This window comes from Pelophylax lessonae (assembly GCF_965119305.1).
Source record: "Pelophylax lessonae genome assembly, chromosome: 6".
NCBI lineage: Eukaryota > Metazoa > Chordata > Amphibia > Anura > Ranidae > Pelophylax > Pelophylax lessonae.
Window position 1 is genome coordinate 36,453,236 of NC_138773.1, and position 13,752 is coordinate 36,466,987.

The 13,752-nt window shown below is 43.4% G+C and overlaps 2 protein-coding genes across 2 annotated transcripts in view; both read right to left on the bottom strand.

Moving 5' to 3' along the window:
• LOC309558138 (uncharacterized protein) overlaps positions 1–10,745 on the bottom strand; it is a gene marked incomplete at its 3' end in the record, with an annotated part of 65,525 nt that extends 54,780 nt beyond the window's left edge. The window contains exon 1 of the mRNA XM_082261138.1: positions 9,506–10,745. Coding sequence (XP_082117264.1) covers positions 9,506–10,735 — 1,230 coding nt within the window. The 5' untranslated portion in view covers positions 10,736–10,745. The remainder of the gene's footprint in view (positions 1–9,505) is intronic.
• LOC309558142 (E3 ubiquitin-protein ligase TRIM39-like) overlaps positions 8,952–13,752 on the bottom strand; it is a 30,714-nt gene continuing 25,913 nt past the window's right edge. Inside the window, exon 2 of the mRNA XM_082261143.1 lies at positions 8,952–9,454. Coding sequence (XP_082117269.1) covers positions 9,098–9,454 — 357 coding nt within the window. The 3' untranslated portion in view covers positions 8,952–9,097. The remainder of the gene's footprint in view (positions 9,455–13,752) is intronic.

Genomic DNA, 13,752 nt, shown 5'->3' on the forward strand with positions numbered 1-13,752 from the left:
GAAATTCCCCAAAAAAAAAAAGTAAAAATCACAATTTTTTTATATTTTTGGCCAATTTGTTTTCTGCTACATATGTTTGGTAAAAAAAAAAAATCACAATAAGCGTATTTTGATTGGTTTGCGCAAAAGTTATTGCGTTTACTAAGGGAAAGATTTGTCATTTTTGTTGTTTTTTTTTTTTTTTAACGAGTAATGGCGGCCATCTGTTATTTTTTTTTTTTTTTGCGGGACTGCTACATTGCGGCGGACAGATCGGACCCTTGACTGACATTTTTGACACTTTTGGGGGTACCAGTGACATTACTACAGTAATCAGTGCTATAAATATGCAGTTACTGAAAAAAGGACACTGGCAGGGAAGGGGTTAAATTTATTGGGAAAGGAGGGGTTAAGTGTGTCCCTAGGGGTGTGATTCTTACTGTGATTGGATGTGGCTTTACATGTAACAGCACAGATCAACGGTCCTACATAGCAGGACCTTATGATCTGTGCTTTTACACAGGGAAGAATGACAGGCGGCTTTGTTTACATTAGCCACCTGCCTTTCTCCCTTCACAGCGGACGATCGCGAGTGACCGGCGGACATGAGGTCCGGTCACACGGACGGAGGTGTCCGTGAACGAGCTGGGGCAGGAGCGCGCCTCCGGCGGCGAGCGCTCGCCCCCTATTGGCTAACAGGCTAGTGATGTACCGGTACGTCACTTTGCCTGGCCGGGGCTGACCGCCACAGTATATGTACTTGCGGCGGTCGGCAACCGGTTAAGGGGGCTTCCGGTTCAGAAGTGGTTAAATGAGACATACCAATCACTTTTATATATGTAATATTTTAAGTGGTTGTAAACCCACTTTTATGACTTTTACATATAGGTGATCCTATAATAAGATTTACCTATAGGTACTGTAAATATCTCCTAAACTTGCACCGTTTAGTAGATATTTACATTGCATGCAGCCGATGACGTCATCGGCGCATGCGATATGAAGAAGCGGCTGCCCGTGCCGTTTCTTCAGAGCTCTGTACCGTGACCAGCGGCTCCTGCGCGCAAGTGACGTCACGTGGCTCCGGCGAGTAATATAGCCGGAGTCCGCAGACCCGGAAGAAAGACGGGTGAAGATGGATGCGGCCGGCAGTGGGGACAACGCAGGCGTTGTTGCAGGTAAGTGTCACATAATGTGCTAGTATGCGATGTATACAGTGCCTTGCGAAAGTGTTCGGCCCCCTTGAACTTTGCGACCTTTTGCCACATTTCAGGCTTCAAACATAAAGATATAAAACTGTAATTTTTTGTGAAGAATCAACAACAAGTGGGACACAATCATGAAGTGGAACGAAATTTATTGGATATTTCAAACTTTGTTAACAAATAAAAAAAAAATGAAAAATTGGGCGTGCAAAATTATTCAGCCCCTTTACTTTCAGTGCAGCAAACTCTCTCCAGAAGTTCAGTGAGGATCTCTGAATAATCCAATGTTGACCTAAATGACTAATGATGATACATAGAATCCACCTGTGTGTAATCAAGTCTCTGTATAAATGCACCTGCACTGTGATAGTCTCAGAGGTCCGTTTAAAGCGCAGAGAGCATCATGAAGAACAAGGAACACACCAGGCAGGTCCGAGATAATGCTGTGGAGAAGTTTAAAGCCGGATTTGGATAAAAAAAGATTTCCCAAGCTTTAAACATCCCAAGGAGCACTGTGCAAGCGATAATATTGAAATGGAAGGAGTATCAGACCACTGCAAATCTACGAAGACCTGGCCGTCCCTCTAAACTTTCAGCTCATACAAGGAGAAGACTGATCAGAGATGCAGCCAAGAGGCCCATGATCACTCTGGATGAACTGCAGAGATCTACAGCTGAGGTGGGAGACTCTGTCCATAGGACAACAATCAGTCGTATACTGCACAAATCTGGCCTTTATGGAAGAGTGACAAGAAGAAAGCCATTTCTTAAAGATATCCATTAAACGTGTCATTTAAAGTTTGCCACAAGCCACCTGGGAGACACACCAAACATGTGGAAGAAGGTGCTCTGGTCAGATGAAACCAAAATTTAACTTTTTGGCAACAATGCAAAACGTTATGTTTGGCGTAAAAGCAACACAGCTCATCACCCTGAACACACCATCCCCACTGTCAAACATGGTGGTGGCAGCATCATGGTTTGGGCCTGCTTTTCTTCAGCAGGGACAGGGAAGATGGTTAAAATTGATGGGAAGATGGATGGAGCCAAATACAGGACCATTCTGGAAGAAAACCTGATGGCGTCTGCAAAAGACCTGAGACTGGGACGAAGATTTGTCTTCCAACAAGACAATGATCCAAAACATAAAGCAAAATCTACAATGGAATGGTTCACAAATAAACATATGCAGGTGTTAGAATGGCCAAGGCAAAGTCCAGACCTGAATCCAATCGAGAATCTGTGGAAAGAACTGAAAACTGCTGTTCACAAACGCTCTCCATCCAACCTCACTGAGCTCGAGCTGTTTTGCAAGGAGGAATGGGCAAAAATTTCAGTCTCTCGATGTGCAAAACTGATAGAGACATACCCCAAGCGACTTACAGCTGTTGTGAGACTGTGAACCTCGCGCTTATGGAGTGTATAAATACCATATTAAACAAGCAAAAAATTGGGGGGAGCAAACCCTGAACATGTATATCTAAAGCCGGTGCAGCTATGGACCAAGCAACATGTATATTAAAAAAGAATAGCGCAACCATGCAAAAGAAATGACTATCAAATATGGAGACAATCCATAAATAAAAATGGGGATTTAGTTCCACCATATGGCCATATAGTGCTCAAGCCCACCACTGCGTCAAAGTACCCCATTATCAGTGGGTCCTACACTATCCATAAAAAAGGGGTGAATCCAGCCTCTCTTACCCTTGGAGACAACACTCCTTGCTGGGAAGGTGTGCTAATGCACTGCAGGGGACTCCTCCTATATCTACTCCCGAGCTGCTGAGCTACAGATGACGCTGTGTCCACAGCGAAACGCGTCTAGCCATTGGCCGAGAGGTAGCTGCGCGATTCCCGGTCAGTGAAGCGCACGCTGCGGGAGCAGCTTACCACCGTACCGTGTATAGGATTCATGATACAGGCTTTTTTTTATACTATGTTTGTGAGTATTCCCTTTGTTTTTAACTACAATAAATGAATTTTAAAAACGGTCCTTACTATGATGAGCCTTTTAGCTTTATGAGGATACCTGGGATTACTCTACCTTGAGAAAGGATTGCTTCCAACAACAGCACAACAGCCCGACAGGAGCCAAAGGAACTCAGTGTCAGCACTTTCTGCCTCAATCAAACCACATCGTGGTAAGTAGATACCCAAAGGGGGACACCCCAAAGCAGTACGGAACGAGCATCAAGCTTCTGTTTCCCACTGAAGGACTGTTATATGGACTTTTTGATTATGCACTGAGTTTGCACTTTATTATATGATTTTTACATTGCATTATTTGCACATTTTCATTGCTTTTTTGCACAGATATTGCACACTAATTGGCACAATATTGATTTACATTAGTAGTAACTAATTAGCACAGATGAGCTTTTATGGATACATTGAATTCAGATAATTTTTAGCAGCGCTGCAAACACTGACCTTGACTTACAGCTGTAATCGCAGCAAAAGGTGGCGCTACAAAGTATTAACCACTTAAGCCCCGGAAGATTTTACCGCCTTCCTGACCAGGGGGTATTTTGCGATTTGGCACTGCGTGACTTTAACGGACAATTGCGCGGTCGTGCGACGCTGTATCTAAACGAATTTGGCGTCCTTTTTTTCCCACAAACAGAGCTTTCTTTTGGTGGTATTTGATCACCTGTGCGATTTTTTGATCACGCGCGATAAACAAAAAAAGAGCTTAAATTTTGCAAAAATAGCAATATTTTTCACATTTTTTTTTATATGAAATACCCCCCCAAAAAAATGTAAAAATCAAAATTTAACATTTTCGGCCAATTTGTTTTATGCTACCTATGTTTGGTTAAAAAAAAAAAAAAAAAAAAAAAAAAAAAAAAAAAAAAATCGCAAAAAGCGTATTTTGATTGGTTTGCGTAAAAGTTATCGCCTTTACTAACAAAGGGAAAGATTTTTGTCATTTTTGTTGTTTTTTTTTTAAGGCGTAATGGCAGCGATCTGCGATTTTTTTTTTTTGCGGTACTGCAACATTGCGGCAGACAGATCGGACCCTTGACTGACATTTTTGCCACTTTTGGGGGTACCAGTGACATTTCTACAGTAATCAGTGCTATACATATGCACTGTTACTGTAAAAATACACTGGCAGTGAAGGGGTTAACTTTTTTTTAAAGGGAGGGGCTATGTGTGTCCCTAGGGGCGTGCTTTCTACTGTGATTGGCTGTGGCTTCAGATGTATGAAGAGTGATCAACGGTTCTACATAGTAGAACCGTATGATCATCCTTCATACACAGGGGAAAATGACAGGCAGCTTGTTTACACAAGCCGCCTGACTTTCTCCCTCTCCCCCGCCGATCGCTGAGTGACCGGCGAACATCGGGTCCGCCGGTCACACGCGCGGGGGGGGGGGGTCCGTGACCACGCGGGAGCGCGCCTCCGGCGTCGTACGCTCGCTCCCTAGACCCTCACAAGCTAGTGACGTAGCCCTACGTCACTTTGCCTGTGAGGGGCTGACCGCCGACGTAGATAGTCGTGCGGCGGTCGGCAAGTGGTTAACTTAAGGGGGCTGAATAATTTTGCACGCCCAATTTTTCAGTTTTTTTATTTGTTAAAAAAAGTTTGAAATATCCAATAAATTTCGTTCCACTTCATGATTGTGTCCCACTTGTTGTTGATTCTTCACAAAAAAATTACAGTTTTATATCTTTATGTTTGAAGCCTGAAATGTGGCAAAAGGTCGCAAAGTTCAAGGGGGCCGAATACTTTTGCAAGGCACTGTACTAGCACATTATGCATTTACTTTGCATAATGTGCTTAAATTCGCATGATAGAAAACCATCTAGGGTACATTCTCTTCCCTCCCAGACTACTTTTGTCTCTACTATGATGTGCTGGTGACACCAATATTTAGCAAGAGGACCAGGACAATGACATGAGCGGGGGAGGGGCAGAGGGGGATTCACATGTTTACTATGCAGATGATCAGACTTCTATACGCCCATACTGATCATTTCTACAGACAGAACAGAAAGGCCACTGCCTAGTTCTAAGCCCTGTGATTGGCCTGGAATTTACTTTATGTTATTGGCTGTCCATTCATGACATTATAATACACATTCTTGGCAGTCAATGGGTTACAGGAAATCTGCATGGAGGGAAACATTTAGGCTCCAGTCACACCGGGGCGTTCTGAATCGCGGGCGGAATTACTGCTCAATGGCACCCCAAACGCGGTGCGATTTTGCCATGATTGTTGCATGACAAATCGTGGAATCAAAATCGCGGGATGCGTGTCACCCAAAAGTTTGGAGGACAGGCGCCCCTGCGATTTCGCAGTGATTTGTCATGCGGCAGAACCACAACACATTTATGGTGCCATTGAGAAATAATTCCACACGCAATTCAGAATGCATTGCACATTTTGGCCATTTCAGGACTCTGAGAGGCAGGGTGCTGTGAGGTTTTCAAGAAGCCATGTACAGTGTTTTGCCAGTCCCTCCGACCAGCAATGATCTGCCCGTAATACATAGAGAAGCGTCAATAGTTTTTATTAATATTTTGTCATGTACAATACAAATGCATAAAACAAGAAGGAAAACAGAAACAATGGTAACAGTTCAGTTTCCAGCAACTTGAAGGTAATACAGTGATAAACTCGTAGCTTTTGCTGCCATCTAGTGTTTGGTATTAGGTATCAAATAGAAGATATGTCAGCTCCCCCAGTCTGTCATGGGGTGGTTAAAGTGGAGTTCCACCCATTTTTAATAAATTGGATTACATAGATGTATCCTTTAAAATGACTTTTACCAATGGAAAGTTTTTTTTTTTTTTTGCTAGTAAATACCTTATTTTCTGCTTTATTTATCCTCTTCTCACTTCCGGGTCCGGTCGGCGATTACGTCATTCGGCGATTCGCAGGGTGTGCTGGGATGCATCTCAGGCCATGAAATCTCGCATTATTACACAGGAGATGAGCTGTACTGCGTGCTCTGCCCTGCCTCCTCTCAGTGAGGATATAATGCTTTCAGTCCTCGCTCACTGAGAGGAGGCGGGGCGGAGCACGGCCTCAATACAATACATTCAGTACAGCTCACTGAGAGGAGGCAGGTCGGAGCACGGCCTCAATACAATACATTCAGTACAGCTCACTGAGAGGAGGCGGGGCGGAGGCGGGGCAGAGCACGCAGTACAGCTCATCTCCTGTGTAATAATGCGAGATTTCATGGCCTGAGATACATCCCAGCACACACTGCGAATCGCCGAATGACGTAATCGCCGACCGGACCCGGAAGTGAGAAGAGGATAAAAGCAGAAAATAAGGTATTTACTAGCAAAAAAAAAAAAAAACTTTCCATTGGTAAAAGTCGTTTTAAAGGGGATTACATACATCTAAAGTCACTAAAATGGGTGGAACTCCACTTTAATTAGTTGGCATACTTATTATTGTTCTACTAGTGGGAATTTTATTTGAAATTTTAATTGACATGTTGATTAGCAAAAGGGAAAAGGAGGAAACAGAGAAGGCAAAATAAAATCAGATTTAACTTCAACTGGCTCTTTTGCAGTGGTAGATTTTTTTTGCTGTCTGTGTTCTATTTGATGGATTTTTTTTATTTCCTTTCCCAGAGATACAACAGATAGTGAGGAATTCTCTCCAACGTTAAGGGGAAATGCACTTTTAATTTATCATCACTGGTAAAGGTGTCCCCATTGGAAGATTTCCATCTATTAATGAAATGTTGGATTTCTCATCACTTTCTCTCCCAGTGACGATAGTCACCAGAACAAATAGAGAGGATGGATCTCTCCAGACAGGGCCGTCTTTATTATTAATTGGACCCTGGGCAAACATTTTCTTGGGGCCCCTCCCAAACCCACTTAACTATATTTGGCCAGTGCAGGCTCAAGGAGAAGCTGCCTTGGGCCCCACAACAAAGACTGGGCCCAGGGCAGCTTCCCCTTTTGCCCTGTGTTAAAGATGGCCCTGTCTCCAGAGGAGAAACGGACAGCAATAAAAACCTGACAGAGGTTCTAATTCTTCCCTACTATATTCAAAACCAACATCAACATCAACCATTAAAATCAGTAGTGACAACCCTATACCATCATCATAGCATAGAACTCGCTCTCCTATAAGAGGAACTCTCACCTCTCCAGTGTTTCCTACGACTCTCTTAAGATCCCACAAACCAGAATGGGAAAGATGATGTTGCTGCGTTCACAATGACGTGTATGGAAGGGGGGGGGGGGGGAGGGTTTCTATGTGGAGGGTGTGGCTACATTGTAACTAATTGAGAGAGAGAGAAAAAAAATACTTTTAGTGTATTTTATATACCAAGGAAAAAAAAAAAAAAGTAAGGTTCTAAAAATGCAGTAGGTAAAGCTGAACTCCAGGATAATAAATATGTGTATTCTGGAATCTCGGTGTGCTTTGTATATTTCCTCCAGATCTGTGCAGTAATCCAGTGTGAGACTTCCTGTAATAAAGACCGCTCACTGCTGCTCTCTCTCCTTGTGCAGGGTGACTGGGTCTTGTCTCCGCCCCCTCCTGTAATTTTCTGCTGGCAGCCTGGAGTAGGTGGGGCCTGCTGGGCCACTTCCACAGTTCTGCTCTTTGAACAGGCTATGTACAGCATGAGGTCACCACTACTTATATAAGGTTACAACAGGGCAGTGATGGCGAAACTTGGCACCCCAGATGTTTTGGAACTACATTTCCTATGATGCTCAACTACACTGCAGAGTGCATGAGCCTCATGGGAAATGTAGTTCAAAAACATCTGGGGTGCCAAGGTTCGCCATCACTGCAATAGGGTTTGCAAAAGCATTTGAACCACACAAATTAGATTTAGGCCCCTTTCACACTTGTATGACTTCAAAGTTGCGCTAACTTTGATGCAACTTTGGATGGGTGCAACTTAGATACGACTTTGGCTTTGACCAGTTTTAATGGACAACTGTTGCTGCATTGTATAATATTCAGGTACGACTTTCATGCAACTTCTGAGGGTTAACATTGAAGTCTATTGCCTTCAGGTTGCATTAAAGTCAGATCAAAGTAGTGCGTGAACTACTTTGAATTTGCTACAACTTTAGGTTGCACATATATGAATGGGTAGTATCATTGGAAAACATGGGGAACGATAAGTCGTGCAACTCTGGTGTCCAAAGTTGCATGACAAGTTGCACAACTGCGAATGGAGCCTTATATCCACTGTTGCTAATGAGAAATAATTTTGAATGTTTTCCATCTCTCTTTATACTGGGATAGCCGCAAGGCTTCATAGACGGTTTCCCTTAAAATGCTTCCACCGGGAACCCAAAGACCAGTAAAGAACTGGCTCAGATGAGGACAGGCTGGATCCCTGGATAGGCATTCTACAATACATATTCTGCAGCTGCTGACTGTTACATTTTTTTTGGGGGGGGGGGGGGAGGGAGGGGACTGAAGCTCCTCTTTATTCCAGAAGTTAAACATTCATTCTTCAAAAATTGAGACATTGGCATGGCACTCAAAAAAAAAGTCTTTTAGATTTAGTCAAGTTCATGAAGGCATCATTTCACGCTCAGATAATTTTTATACTTTCTTTGCCAAATGTGTGGATGATATTTTTTCCGGTGTAACAGCAGCTTTAACAAATAATTTTTAGCTTTTAAAATTTTCATGGCCTTTGCACAGGGGATGTATCCTTTATCTAGAGACAATGTCCTAAACAATATTCATCTTTCTGATCCCAGAATGTTTGGTGATATGATGACCGTTAGTAAAAGGGGACATGAACATGTATCATTCTGAATGGTGTCAAGATCTGTTTTGAGCAATTTACTGTAGGTTTATGTCCTTAGTTTACTGCGCCTTTATTTATCCAGCTGTTACTATTTCCAATGCAATTTCACCCTCTTTATTATTTGCAAAATAAAATAAATAATAGGTTGTAAATTATGGTTTTATAGAAAACGCCGGAGATATGAGCTTTATCCAGGCTCCATCAAATACAAAGAAGGCAGCATGGAGGGGTTCGGTGAAGGTGGTGGTGAAGGTGTGGAGGTGTCTGATGGGGTCAATCAGATGGTAGAAGGACAGACGACCGGCTTCATGATCCAGATATAATCCCAATCTCTGCACAGGAGACTCTGAGTATAACAATCCTTTCAGAGAGTCATGAAGAAATCCATATTCGTTTTCAGTTTTGCAGAAACTCCAGGAGTTGTTATTATACCCAATACCAGACTCATCTCCATCTCTCTTTATACTGGGATAGCAAACGCCTACATCCCAATCCCCACAGTCACCAACCTCCACTTCCCAGTAATGTCTCCCATGGGAAAAATGCTCCCTACTCATCACCTGACCATATGTTGTAAATCTCTGTGGTAATTCTCGTCTTATCTCTTCTGTTTCAGAGTTTGATGCGGTTCTCAGATCATCGGATAAAGCTAGAAAGACAGCGGCAGTTTTTTCATCCAGTAGCAGATTTTTTGCATCCTGCACATTGAAGTTGTTTTTTAATTGCATATCAGCAATAACATCAGTTAAAGATTTGTGCAACACAAGAGAGATCATAAAATCATCCAGATCACAAACAGAAGATCCCTTCACATTCTGGTGACCTATGTCTGATTCCTGATCATCATGGACTTCATCAGTGTCTGATACCTGATCTTGAGGGACTTCGTCAGAGTCTGAATTCTGATCTTGTAGGACAGTTAGTGGGTCGGTCATGTTACACAACTTCTCAATGTAACCAATTTTCCTGGACAGCTCATCCTTCTGTATCTCCAACTGTTTGGTGAGATCAGTGACTGACAATGAGACCTCCTCTACCTGCCTGGAGATCTCACTCAGGACTCTCTGTTCCTGGACCTCCAGCTGTCTCCTGATATCCTCAAAAAGGGCCGTGACTCTCTTCTTCTCATCATCTGCTTTTTCTTCAGCTTTTCTCTTCTGGTCCTGTAAATGTTGAATTTTCTTCTCAGTTGTCTCTTTAGTTGTGGTCAGTTTTTCTAGAGTATTTCTTAGTTTCTCCTTCTTCTTCTCCAAAGCCTCTCCTAGAAGTTCCACTTCATGTCCTTTATGTTTCCCCACCAGACAGCAGGACACACATAGACAGACGGCATCCTCGGAGCAGTAATACTCCAGAAGCTTCTTGTGGATGGAGCATTTTTTACTACTGAAGGATGACGTTGGTTCAATTAACACATGGTCCACTGTCTTGTTGTGGGCTGCAAGGTGTTCAGCACACATAGAAATCTCACAATGTAGACAAGTCTTTATAGCGGCAACAGGTGAATTCAGACAATACGTACAGAGGATCTCACTTTTCTCCTCCTTTTGTTGTGTAGATCTGAAGTTGTCCACAATGTTACACAGCTTCCTGCTCTTCTCTGGCAATGGACGTTCTACATTCTCATCTCTGCACTCCGGACAGGAATAAACTCCAGACCCCTCCTGTGTATCCAGAACAGTCACAATACATTCCCGGCAGAAGTTGTGTCCACATCTCAATGACACCGGCTCCGTATAAAGGTTCAGGCAGATGGAGCAGCTCAGCTCGTCTCTTAGAGCAGCAGACGCCATTCTGGGAACAAGGAAGAAGAAACGAAACTAAAAATCTGTTTTTATAAAGAGGGCGGAGGCTTTACAAGTTAACCCTACAGAGGACAAGAAGAACCTGATTTTTACTTATTATGTGGTACTGAGGCTTCTAGAAGTAGAACTTTAACCACTTCCATACCGGGCCATTTCTGGCACTCTTTTCAATCTTTTTTTTCTAGAAATGATTTATTTATTTTTACATTATATATATTTTTTGCAGTGACCCTATGGAAAAAATGGTGGTCATTGCAACTTTTTATGTCATTTATTATTATGTATTTGCGCAGAAATTGTTCAAATGTGATTTTTTTTTTTTGGGAAAAAAAAAACAGTTTTATGAATTTAAAAAAAACAAAACACTAAAGTTAGCCCAATTTTTTGTATAATGTGAAAGATGATGTTCCGCAGAGTAAATAGATGCCCAACATGTCATGCTTTAAAATTGCGCATGTCGAATGACGCCAAACTTCTGTACTAAAAAAATCTCTGTAGGCAACGCTTTAAAAACTTTTACAGGTTACCAGTTCAGAATTACAGAGGAGATCTCGCTCTATCGTTCACGGCGATACCTCACATGTATGGATTGAACGCCGTTTACATATGTGGCCATGACGTACGCATGCGTTTGCTTCTGCGTGCAAGTACCTGGGGACGGGGGCACTTTAAAAAAAATTTAAAAAATTTTATTGTTTTTTTTTTTTATGTTTACACTTTCCCTTCAATTATTTATTAATTTATTTTTTAAAATCACTTTTATTCCTACATCCCTTAAATGTAGGAATTAAATATTCCTTGTAATAGGAATAGTGAATGACAGGTCCTCTTTATAGGGAGATCTGGGGTCAATAAGACCTCAGATATCTCCTACAGGCTAAAAAGCCTGAAATCCAAAAAAACAACACGATCTCGGCTATAGAGCCAAGAGCTCGGCAGTATTGACAACTGCCAGGCCAGGCATGACGTCATCGCATCGTGCCCGGGTCTCTGAGAGTTATAGAGACTACCGGGGACCTACTGGTCCTTGGCAGACTCTATGGTGTACTTCCGCCGCCGTAGGATTCCTTCTCTGGCTCGCCGATCGCATGGATGAGCCGGTAGAAGCATCGGAGGGTGGCGGGAGATGGATGTCCCCTCCCGCTGGCTGTAAAAATGATCAAACGGCTTAACAGCCGCTATGATTGTTCTTATGGTGCAGGGAATTGGAAAAAATGGATTTTTGTAAAATCTTACCGTAAAATCCTTTTCTCTTAGCTCATTGACAGACGTAGTCCTCGGTGATACAGCACCTTCGGGTTATGTTGCCTCCACAGGAGCAGGACTAGACAGGAAATAAAAATGCTCTGGCCACACCCCAGGGGCAGTCCCCGAGGGTATATCCTCTCTCTCTCTCTCCGCCACAGCAAATCAGTTATGTCACAAAAGCAGTGCTTAGAGAATTTAACCCAACCCAACTCAAAAACAGAGGGGCGGGTACTACGTCTGTCAATGAGCTAAGAGAAAAGGATTTTACGGTAAGATTTTACAAAAATCCATTTTTCTCTATCGCTCATTGACAGACGTAGTCCTCGGTGATTCAGCACCTTCGGGAAGTCCCAGAGCAGTATCACAAATGAGGGGTGGGAAAATGGAAATCAAATCCAAATCTAGAAGGCCCAACCGGTGCCAACTAGAAGTTTACAATGCTCATCCTTAATGATGAGACTCAACAAAAAAACTTTTCAAACAGAAAAAAACCCTCGAGGTAGACCACCGGTCTCCTCAAATTGCGGCCTGCAAAACCTTGCGGCCAAATGAGGCATCCGCCGATGCCATCACATCAATTTTATAAAATTTTGTAAAGGTATGTACCGACGACCAGGTGGCCGCCTTGCATACCTGGACCACTGACGCCTGATGGCGAAAGGCCCAGGAAGTACTGAGCGCTCGAGTGGAGTGCGCCCTAACAGGGAACGGAGGACTCCGACCCTTAATAGAATAAGCCTGTACCACCGTCTGTCTGATCCATTTGGAGATAGTCGCGGCAGATGCAGGCAACCCCTTTCTGGGGCCATCCGTGATCACAAAAAGTGAATCCGTCTTACGGAACGATGCCGTAGCCTTCAGGTATACCCTGATTGCCCGAACCACATCCAAGGAATGCAACGCATGTTCCCGATGATGATTGGGCTGAGGACACAAGGAAGGTAGTACAATATCTTCATTCAGATGAAAATCTGAAACCACCTTAGGAAGAAAGGATGGCTTAGGATGGAGTACTACCTTATCCCTATGAATCACTAAGTATGGAGACTGGCATGATAATGCAGCCAGTTCTGACACCCTGCGAGCAGAAGTGATAGCCACCAAGAAGGCCACCTTCTGGGATAAAGTAAGCAAGGGAATCTCCCTGATGTTTTCAAAAGGAGGTTTCTGTAGAACCGACAAAACCAAATTAAGATCCCAGGGCGGTAAGGGCGCGCGGACTGGTGGAGCCAGGTGCCGCACTCCCTGGATGAAATTTCGCACCAAGGACTTGGTAGCTAAAGGTTTCTGAAAGAAGATTGCTAATGCTGAAACTTGACCCTTGATGGTGCTCAAGGCTAGTTTCTGCTCAACCCCTTTTTGCAAAAAGGCCAATATACGAGTCACCGAATAGGTACGTGGAGGAAATCCTAAAGATTCGCACCACGCGATATAAGTCTTCCATGTGTGATAATATACCTTGCTGGAAGTAGCTTTCCTAGCTTTAATAAGGGTAGGAATGACTGAAGCTGACAACCCTCTGTCCTTCAGTACTTGGGTCTCAATGGCCAGGCCATTAAAACCAGCGACTGTAAAGCATGATGGTAGATTGGTCCTAGAGACCGCAGACACTCCCTGAGACAAAGTTCCCCCGGAACGTCTGCGACTAGCATGTCCAAGTCGACCAGTCCGGCTTGACGAGGCCATCCTAGACTTACTAGGGCCACTGGCGCTGACTGGATCTGAACCAGGCGTCCCTAGAGCTATCTGGCCCCGAC